At 34.2% G+C, this 10199-nt stretch overlaps 2 protein-coding genes across 2 annotated transcripts in view; one reads left to right on the top strand and one right to left on the bottom strand.

Annotated features, from left to right (window-relative positions):
- The window catches only part of LOC106110730, a 9459-nt gene extending 2666 nt beyond the window's left edge, over nucleotides 1-6793 (bottom strand). The window contains exons 1-11 of the mRNA XM_013292630.1: nucleotides 6746-6793; nucleotides 6351-6552; nucleotides 6041-6193; nucleotides 5305-5362; nucleotides 4956-5045; nucleotides 4583-4689; nucleotides 3666-4152; nucleotides 2806-2877; nucleotides 1685-1790; nucleotides 894-1022; nucleotides 7-20 (exon numbers count right to left, since the gene is read on the bottom strand). Of these exons, the coding sequence (XP_013148084.1) occupies nucleotides 7-20; nucleotides 894-1022; nucleotides 1685-1790; nucleotides 2806-2877; nucleotides 3666-4152; nucleotides 4583-4689; nucleotides 4956-5045; nucleotides 5305-5362; nucleotides 6041-6193; nucleotides 6351-6552; nucleotides 6746-6756 (1429 nt within the window). The 5' untranslated portion in view covers nucleotides 6757-6793. The remainder of the gene's footprint in view (nucleotides 1-6; nucleotides 21-893; nucleotides 1023-1684; nucleotides 1791-2805; nucleotides 2878-3665; nucleotides 4153-4582; nucleotides 4690-4955; nucleotides 5046-5304; nucleotides 5363-6040; nucleotides 6194-6350; nucleotides 6553-6745) is intronic.
- Nucleotides 6794-7114: 321 nt separating this feature from the next.
- LOC106110800 overlaps nucleotides 7115-10199 on the top strand; it is a 3913-nt gene continuing 828 nt past the window's right edge. The window contains exons 1-3 of the mRNA XM_013292711.1: nucleotides 7115-7817; nucleotides 8638-8902; nucleotides 9818-9942. Of these exons, the coding sequence (XP_013148165.1) occupies nucleotides 7241-7817; nucleotides 8638-8902; nucleotides 9818-9942 (967 nt within the window). The 5' untranslated portion in view covers nucleotides 7115-7240. The remainder of the gene's footprint in view (nucleotides 7818-8637; nucleotides 8903-9817; nucleotides 9943-10199) is intronic.

Genomic DNA, 10199 nt, shown 5'->3' with positions numbered 1-10199 from the left:
AGGGGCTGGGGGACCGCATACTGCAACAAACAGATATATATTGAAAATTTATTAACACATTGGCTACTTGGAGCATCGCTTACATCTATTATAATAAAGCGTAAACACACACTTTGTTGCCTAAGATGTCAGCAATTACACCATATTTTTGATTAATTCCTTTTTTAATAAAAAGCTTCATCACACTTACGTCAGGCTTTAGGCTAGATATTTTCACGCCATTAAACTTAGAGGTAAATACTAAATATAAAAACCCAAATGTGGGAAAGAGACCGTAAGTTGCTGCCAACATCAAGGAAACAAGATTGCCAAGGTTTGTCATGTCATGTCATTTTGGCATTTGCTATTGATAACTTGACAAATGTAAACAATAAAATAAAAAACAGCTAGTTTCTTAATATTTTCTGTTTTTCAATACTTCAACATACTTTTTTTTAAGTAATAAATAACCTTTGCAAGAACTTATCATAAAATTATAAAACTGTGTAGTCCTGGGTTCGAATTCTAGGTCCACGACCACACTAAATACAAACGTGAAGTGGAAGCAATTCCGCCTAGTCTAATAATGTGGCAGAGGCCTCATTTTCCTATATCCACCATTATAAGGAGGGATGGGAAGGAAAAGTAGATTTGACGGTGGAGAAGACGCATAGGAAGAGGAAATATCTTCTTTAAGTGCGTCTCCTCCTCCGTCATTGAAAGAAAGGCAACGTATCTGCAGTTGCAAATGTATGGGCAACGGTTACAGGCGGCAACTTGATCGTTTGCCACCTTATAATATAAAAATGCATGTGATGACAGTGTTGCATGTGATAGTGATGATGATTGTGATGCATGTGATAGTGATAATGATTGTGATGCATGTGATGATGGTGATGATGTATGATGCTCACCGCCTGCGCAGCCCCGCCCTGTTGGCGTTGATGAACTCCTCCTGGCGGCGCAGCAGCTCCTCATCCTCTCTGCCGCGCGCGCGACGGGCCAACTCGTTCTCTATCTCTATCGTAGTGTTCTCTATGTACCTGAATTAATGCAATAATTACATATTATTATTTAAACATATTAAAAATTTGCTAAACACAATAATAGGTGTCGCCAGCCGATGATAAGGGGGAAGAGTAGTAAAAAGTATTTTTATTCGAAACAGATTAACAATGATTTTATAAAAAAATCCAATTACAAACACGGGTCTCTAGGAATTGTAACCACAGTATTTTAAAATCTTACCAATATGAATGAGAAAGTTTGGCTAATTGGATGGATGGATGTTTGTTAGTGTCTGTAGCTTACACTGCTAAATAGATCTTAGTGAATTTTGGCATAAATGAAGAGGATAGTCTAGAAGAACTGTAGCCACAGTCACACAAGTAGCCACTTGATTTTTTATTAGGTCCACGCGGACAAAGTTGCGGGAGAAAGCTAGTTAATTTATAAATTTATTTAAAAATAAATGCCTCTATAGAATAAGAGGAGGGAGTACCCTCCTCCCCTTACTTTTTACATCAACATGTAAACTACCATTACAAAGCACACAAAATATAATGTTTGTAACAAATAAATTAAAAACCTACTGAACTGAATTTAAAAATTCTTTTAAAATTAGAATGCTTCATTAAACCTGAGTGTTATAAGCATATAAAAGTATAAAATATTTGATAAATAGGTGTGTTTAGTGTATAAATACCTCTGCGGAGATCTCCTCGGTATCTTCCTGGCGGCGGCGCGCGCGAGGGCATTGCGCTGCTCCGCTATGAACCTCTCCGCGGCGTCGTCTATGTCTTTGATAGGACCTGTACACATATTTACATATATATACTTTACGCTATACATCTATACTAATATTATAAAGAGGAGAGATTTGGATGTGTATCGGAATAATTCAAACACTACTGGAACGATTTAAAAATTTTTCACCATTAAAAATATATGTAGTGAGTATTTTTTTGGTGCATTTTCTTAAGTTCACGCAGAGCCGCGGGCGAAAGCTAGTATATTATAAGGAGATATTACAATAGGTAAATACTAACTACAAAAACGTGTAAACACAGAAGCAGTGCAATAATATAACTGTCATAGTTAAGAGTTGTCTATCAATTTAGATCAAGCATAGACATTTTAGTAAGTATTTACTAAGACTAGTAATATTAATTACTAAATAACCCTGAGTATAGCAGTAGGGGATTAGAAAACAAAATACAGTGGAACCTCGATAAGTTAAAGTGCAAGGGAAACACTGGTCAAGCAATAAGTAATAAATATCATACTGGCTGCCAAGAAAGCCATAGAAAATATTTTTGTAATTAAAGTACGTAATTCGAAAGTAGTGAAAAATGTGACGTGAGCGATGTAACAACATTTTATTTGTATTAAATGCCTTTTTATCAATTTATGTGAATAGTTTGTGTATTTTATCATTAAAAAAAGAAGAATTTATCAATGGTACTAGTTTACATTTAATCAAACACAAAAGACTTTAAGTTATAGAGGTTAAGTTATCAAGGGTCTATGTTGTAGAGGTTTTGGGCTCTGATGGGAAGGGAACATATTATTTTTTATAGAGGTTTGAGTTATCGAGGTTCTACTGTAAATACATAATACATGCAAGCATACATATCTAAAAGTTTTAGAACTAATATATTTTTTGCCTTTGATTGTTAAAAAAAGCATGCATTACTAGAATTATCAATTCAAATAAAATAAATTTAATAAAACCTTTCTATATAGTGCTTAAAACCAACTAAGTGTTAGTGTAACATAGCAAAGAACTTATGTACAAGTTAGGATGTAACTTAGGGTGAAATTTACCGAATTTATGTTCCCGTGTGGGGCTCAGCGGCGGGCTCTTATGTATCCGTGTCGGTATGTACGCGGGGAGCCCTACGACAATCGTACTAATATAAATGCCGAAGTTTAGATGGATGTTTGTTAGTTTGTAGCATAAACAGCTGAATGGATTTCAATGAAATTTGGTACAGATGTAGAGGATAGTCTGGAAGAACACATGGACTACGAACTGTTTAAATCACGCGGAGACGCGTGCGAAAGCTAGTTATATATATTTACATCTTATATACAGTAAAGTCCTATACATTAGACAAGCTCCCAACACTAGTTTTATTTTCTATTTATATTTAAAATTTGTTAGTTTTTAAATTTTTCCCTTCCCAATTTTAGTAAAGTAATTGCTAAAAGTGTTCCTTATTAAAATTAATCAGTCTTCATCTCAGTTCAAATTTACACATTTTTTATTTACAAAAAAAATCTGCCCATAGACATATGCAATTGTAGACGGGTTGCCTACCCTTGATTGACAGAGACACACAAAGAGGTTATTTCCCCTTCCTATTCGTCGCCTTCATCAAATCTATGCTCCCCTTCAAGAGACTTAAAAAAATATATAGAACAAGGATAGTTGACACTTCACTTGATTTTTTTTTCACACAACTAAGACAATAAATAATCTTAACATTGAGACGAGAAATATTTCGGCGCATCAAATTTGACATTGAGATATTACCGTAAAAAAAAAGTTACCAGTGAAAAAATGTTCCCTGTCTACTCTATACATTTCTTGAACATCTTTGTCCTTTCCCAACCCTTCTTTATAAAAAAAAATGGTGGAAAGGGATTAAAATTAAGCCTAAACTCAAGTATTTTTAACTCACCTTCAACAGGAGGCTGGAAGTTTCCTTTGAAATGTGGATTTATCAACACTTTCTTGCCGGCAAGTCCTCCGGGAGGTATATTATGTGTCAGTTGCATCGGAAGCATCCTCACTTCAGGTTCCCGACCCAGCTTCATAGCTCCAGGTAATGGATGCTGGTGTATCGTCACTTGTGGGATGTGGGACACACCGGGAGCTATCTCCCGGACTGGGAACCTGGGGTAACTCGGATACTGGAAGCCCGGTCTGGGTTCAAACGCCGGTCTGGGGAACGGTCTCGGTTCGTTCGGTCTGAATTGGTTGAATATTGGGAAACGGTTTTCAACTGGTCGTAACGGTTCCGGAGGTAATAATGTTTCTGGGGCAACTTCTGGTACAATTTTCGGTATTTCGGGACGTATTTCTGGTACATTAGGTGTGATTGGTTTGGGTTGGTTTGCCCACACTGCCACTGGTGGAGGTAAAGTAGGTCTTGCTACGTAATTATTCTGAAATAGAGATACATAGGTAGGAATCAGTGATAGTGTATCTGTACTAATATTATAAAGAGAAAATATTTGTATTTTTTTATGTAAAATAACCTTTCACTTAACTCCTTAAACCTAAATAACTGAAATAATTTGTCATTTAATTCATTTTCTTTCCCAAAGTGTTTTTTTTTAAATCATTAGAATATAATTTTAAATGTAGATTTGGTTAAAAATATTACTTAGTAGTAGTAATTTTTTTATTCAATCTATGCTAATATCATAAAGAGGCAAGATTTGGATTCTTGTATGTATCGAAATGGCCCAAAGCAACTGGGCCGATTTTAAAAATTCTTTCACCATTAGGAAGGTAATTTATCTGTAATATAAATTTAACGCGGACGAAGTCGCAATGAACAGCTAGTAAGTAATATTAATGCTAGAAACTTACCCTATGCGTGTTGTTCCTGCGGTAGGGGTGAGGAGCGCGGTAGTGGGGGTTGCGCCACGAGTTGCGCCCTCGCGCGCCGAAACCTCCCCGCGGTACTACCACTTTGTCTGTACAAAATTATATATTTTAGAAAGATGTAGATTTAATATGTTTAAGTCCTTTAAATTTTTAACATTTTGCTAATATAGTATTTTCTTAGATAAGTGTTTATTTCGACATTTGCGATTACATATAAATGTGTTTTTACTGTGTTTTGATTGTAGAAACATTGTCTTAAACAAAAATGCAGTAATATTTGCTTTTACTGAGTTTATTTGTAAGTTTAACTTTATACCGCATTTATTTGTAAGGTTGTTATGGCAAAATGTATTACCTAAGGTGTCAGGTATATCCCTGACTTGGGGAGTTCTCTGTACTCCCGGAGGTCGCTCTGTTGTAAACCGTTCTCGAGAAAGGTCACCACCTAAAAAAGATAATAAAGAAGATTTAAGAATATGTAGAGAGAGAATACCAAGATAGGTATATCTGGAATGTACAAGTGAAACAGTGATATAGGGCTGTATATATTCTTTTAACTTTATAAGGTGGCAAACAAGTAAAACCAGCTGAAACTTCCAGAATGGTGAAGCAACCGCTACCCATAGAGATGGTAGCAGACATATTGCCTACACTTAATAGACAGAGATGCACATAAAGAGGATATAATATTTGGTTCTACTTACCAATACTTGTTGGTACTTCAGATGGCACAATCTGAGGGGATTCAATTGGTGCCGCTGGCTGTAACAAATTGAAAAATGTAGCTTTTATATAAGTAAAATTGTATAGTTGAAAATTACATTCAAAACAGGTCAACAGATTATATTGGAACTTGAAATTTACAAGTTTTTTTTTATTTCAATGTGCTTTTATTTTATAATTTACTAGGTGTTTTGTGCTGCTTCATCCGCATGAAATTATGAAAATTTTATTTTATTGTTTACATTTGTCAAATTATTAATAGCAAATGTCAAAATGACATGACATGACGAACCTTAGCAATCTGTTTTTCTTGATGTTGGCAGCAAATTATGGTCTTTTTCCCACATTAGGGTTTTTGTCCCAAAATATTTACCTTAGGGGGTTTAATGACGTGAAAATATATAGCATAAAGCATAACATAAGTGTAGGGCTTTTTATTAAAAAATGCATTATTCAAAAACATACCTTAATTGCTGACATATTAAGCAACAAAGAAGTGTGTGTTTATGCTTTATTATAATAGTATAGATGTCATAGAATGCCAATCAAATTTGGTACATTCCTTAATATAGAAGATGTAGCATTTCTTGAAGTAAACCTATTTCTGTTTTTGTCATAGTGCATCCACGATTGACCCAAATTAAAACAATTTTGACAAGGGTGTCGAAAAATATAAAAATTGGGCAACTATTTGTATGTTTTCTGTATTATACTTACAATGGGAGGTGGTACAGCATGTTCTAATTCATATGCCCGAGGTTCAGGGTATGGAGCATATGTGGAATGTTCTGGAAGTCTGGGGTCCGGTACTTCTGTTATGTTGGGCACAACACATTCACTTTCGCTAATCACTGGATATGAAGCCGGCTGCTGGAAATTACTACTTTTGTAACAACATTTACATTACAAAATCTAAAATAAAAATACTACAAAAGCACTAAATAATATTAATGGTATTTTTATTAGATTTAGATTTTCATTTGGCTTTTACGTATTAATATCAAAATGTATTAACAAAAAAACATACTTGTGTATATTCTATACTATGATTGGAAGCATAAGCAGATTGTATATCGAGCCTTTCTCCATACGCCGTGGCGGCCGATGTCGGAACATTTTGTGACGTACTATGGTCGTAATCGTCGGCCAAAAGCTCTTCCTCCTCTTCATTACCTAAGTTGTAGTCTGCAAGACTGTGATCACCAAGATCTTCACCTAATAAATCTTCACTGAAAATGAAACTTATATCAAACACATGGAAGACCAAGTAACGCGATTGTGAAAATATAGTTCGCGTCTGTGATACATGTATAAGTTATTACATTAAGTTTAGTATAAACAATGGCAGTACGTAAAGTAAAATAAAAGTAATTAATTTCACAGCTTATCAATATTGAAATAAATATTTAACAGAACACTAACTTGTCCGACATATTGTATTGATTTTATGCGTTTTCCATAGAGTCAAAGTCAAAGAGTAATCGATTTCGTTTGGCTTCCTTTTCAGCAGAGCATACAGAGACAGAGAAGACATATCATACAAAATTACCTTGAAGCAAGTGAGACAAACTTATGACAAGTTTCATGAGTGTAAGCGAGACTAGACTTTGTTGTGATCGATTCTTTTTCAAAAAAGATTTTGGCGTCCTCTACAATCTTAAAAAGTGTTCAAATGGAAAATTAAAATAAACAGTCAAAAGTGAAATAATATAGTTTTAAATAAGACAAAAAAGTGAAAAATCTTGTGTCTTTGAAATAATGAATCTGTAGTCATATCTACTAAACTTTTAACAGCTGTCGTTGGTCGTTGTTACCAATTGTCACCAAGAAAATATAACCTTAAGCGGTAAAAACAAGTAATTTTCCCTTTAATTACAGGAAAATCAAGTTTTACAAACAATACGTTCAGTGCAAGACATGGCTGAAGATGACGGTGATATCGAATTCCTAGATGAGGATGCAGAAATAGTTCAACAATGTGTTCATACTGTTGAAGACCCACCGCCTCTCAAAGCTCCAATTCCATTTCTTGTAGAACGAAGTCCCGTTGATAAACCAAGAAAAAAGCGGAAAATGGAGGAAGATTCTGATTACGAACCCTCAAAAGACATTCCATCGAAATACAAGAAGCGTAAAACCCCTAAACTACCTCGTACAATGAAATCTCAAAAGTACGAGCATTTCGCACAATCTACTCCGCTTAAATATAAAGTTAAAGAATATGGACCTAGAAAGGTTAGAAAATCACAAATAAAGACTGAAGAAATACCTAGAAGCCAGTTAGACATTCGTATTCCTGATTACGACGATCCACTGTGTATGCCAGTGCGTGCAGTAAAAAAGGACGACGGTGATACGACAAAGTTGAAAATATGGAACAATTTATGTTTAGAACACTTTAAGAAGAGCGACAATTCGCTAAGAGCTGATAACGGAGAGACGGTGTCATCCAAACGAACTATAGTGCTAAAGAATATGTTCAATAAGTTTACAGGTAAATTACAACTTTGATTTCTTATATAAAATATCATCATCTCTCCTGCCTTATCACACTCCCGTAGTGTCGGCGCACCGGGTTTTCGTCCTCCAAAGCATTCTATCATACGTCATCTCAGTCATCACTCCCTTTTTGATCATGTCACCTTTCACGCAATCCGTCCATCTCTTTCTAGGTCTTCCTCTACCGGTGTACCTCCAAATTCATAATTAACATCCATCTTGTTAAATGCAATTCATCCCTTCTCATAACATGCCCATACCACTTACTCCTTATTTTCTCAACCACTGGGGCTACTCTCAAACTTCCTCTAATATAAAATATAATGGACAGATTTAAACTGTTTGAACATTTTGTGAGACATTATCAGATACAATTAACCTGTAATGTGACAGAGTTTTTTATAGCATATTGTATGTTACCAACACACTAGAATCAAAAAACTCTTATTTTTCTACAAACTAGTTGATTTTTATAAAATTTTTTGTTCATCACACTGCACACTATCAAATTAAGAGTTAAAAGGTGGCTTAACTGACATAAAATCTTCCGGTGGTTCAGGCCAGGGTGCAATGTGACCCTGAATTTGGACCCCCAACTAGTCTGAAACTATTTGGTTCCATCACTGGAAGATTATACCTGAAGTTTAATGGTGTGAAAATATATAGCCTAAAGCATGACGTAAGTGTAGGGCTTTTTATTAAAAAAATAATTATTCTAAAATATTCTGTAATTGCTGACATCTTAGGCAACAAAGAAGTGTGTGTTTACACTTTATTATAATAGTATAAATAATAACGATTAATTTATTTTTTAGGTAGACAAGAAACTAGTATGTGGACTAAAACAATGGCAACAAGCAATAAAGGAGTTGTCAAATCAGATATAGTACAATCAGTGCTACCGAAATACAGGGAGAAGAAAATACTTAATTATAACTTAATTGAGACAAAAAGAAAAAAATCATTCCATCATGTGGACGAAGTTATACTAACTAAAGAAGAACAGAAGGATGGAGAACAGTTGGTGGTTTACAAACCAAGGGAAACAATCTCGTTGGTTTATAAAATGTTTGAGAAGCCGTAAGTTACTGTTTTTATAGAAACCTCTAGCAAATATCCATCTAAACTTTCGCATTTGTAGAATTACTAAGATTAAAAAAAAATCAGAATAAAACCAGATTTTAATTTGTACAGATTTTAGCCTGAAACTGGAAGAACTTTTGCCTACATAGTTTTTACATGAGGACATAATCAGGACCAAAATCATATTTCATATATTAGACATTATTTATTTATTTATTCATTAGATACATGAAATAATTATTTCATTTTATCAAACATTCACAAGAACACCCACATGTTAAATAAACATAAAAAACGTACATAATATCAATACAAATGTTACAGATACATACTGACTTTTAAAACATCAAACTTACAATATTTATAATCCAAAAGTATACAAGAGCTATATAAATCACGGCGTTTTAAACTTAAAATACAAGAAATCTACATATGACTCAAGTTCCAACTTCCCTTATATATATATATTTTATATATTTTATTTAAAACACAAATATTACAATAAATGATAATTTTAAACAAAATTTGCATATTTGTATAAATTAGGCTAAGGATCAACTTTATGCTGTTAATCTGTTGATATTAAACCTTCACTTAAACACTAAAAAAATCCTCTATACTATAAACTTCTCCTTCAAGCAGAATACTTCATATTAATATTATACGGAAGTTAAGATGGATGGATGTTTGTTAGATTTTGTAGCCTAAATGGCTGAACAGATTTCAATGAAATTTGACACAAATGTAGATGAAATAACACTTAGGCTACTTGCTTTTGTTTTTTTAGTTTACTAATAATTACTATTATATCAATTTATTATTATTTTATTTAGGTGACACATTAGCAGCTAGTTAGCTGATGCATGTGTGTTGTAAAGCTTGGAGATTTTATGTTAGTGTTTTCCCTTCCAGTGAGAAGTCCGAGGGTGGGAAGGAGGAGGAGGAACAGAAGAAATACCTGAAGGAGGTGGCGAGCTGCAGAGTGTGTGCACCTTGCTACCAGGTGTCGTGGCGAGGCCCGCAGAATGAGAACAAGAGTATGTACTATGTACTGTATGAAGTTTTGCAAAAAAATTGCCAATAAATTAAAATATTGGCCAAAGTATTGTCATGATATTATAACTAGCTTTCGCCCGCAACTCCGTCCGCGCAATAAAAAGCAAGTATGCTTATATGTTCTTTCAGACTATCTTCTACATCTATGCCAAATTTCATCGAGATCTGTTTGTCCGTTTAGGCTACAAACTCTAAACAAACATCCATCTAAACTTTCACATACAGTAGAACCTTGATA

The sequence above is a fragment of the Papilio polytes genome, unplaced genomic scaffold (assembly GCF_000836215.1).
Source record: "Papilio polytes unplaced genomic scaffold, Ppol_1.0 DF824393.1, whole genome shotgun sequence".
NCBI classification, from domain to species: Eukaryota; Metazoa; Arthropoda; class Insecta; order Lepidoptera; family Papilionidae; genus Papilio; species Papilio polytes.
This window is presented reverse-complemented; position numbering and strand designations above follow the sequence as displayed.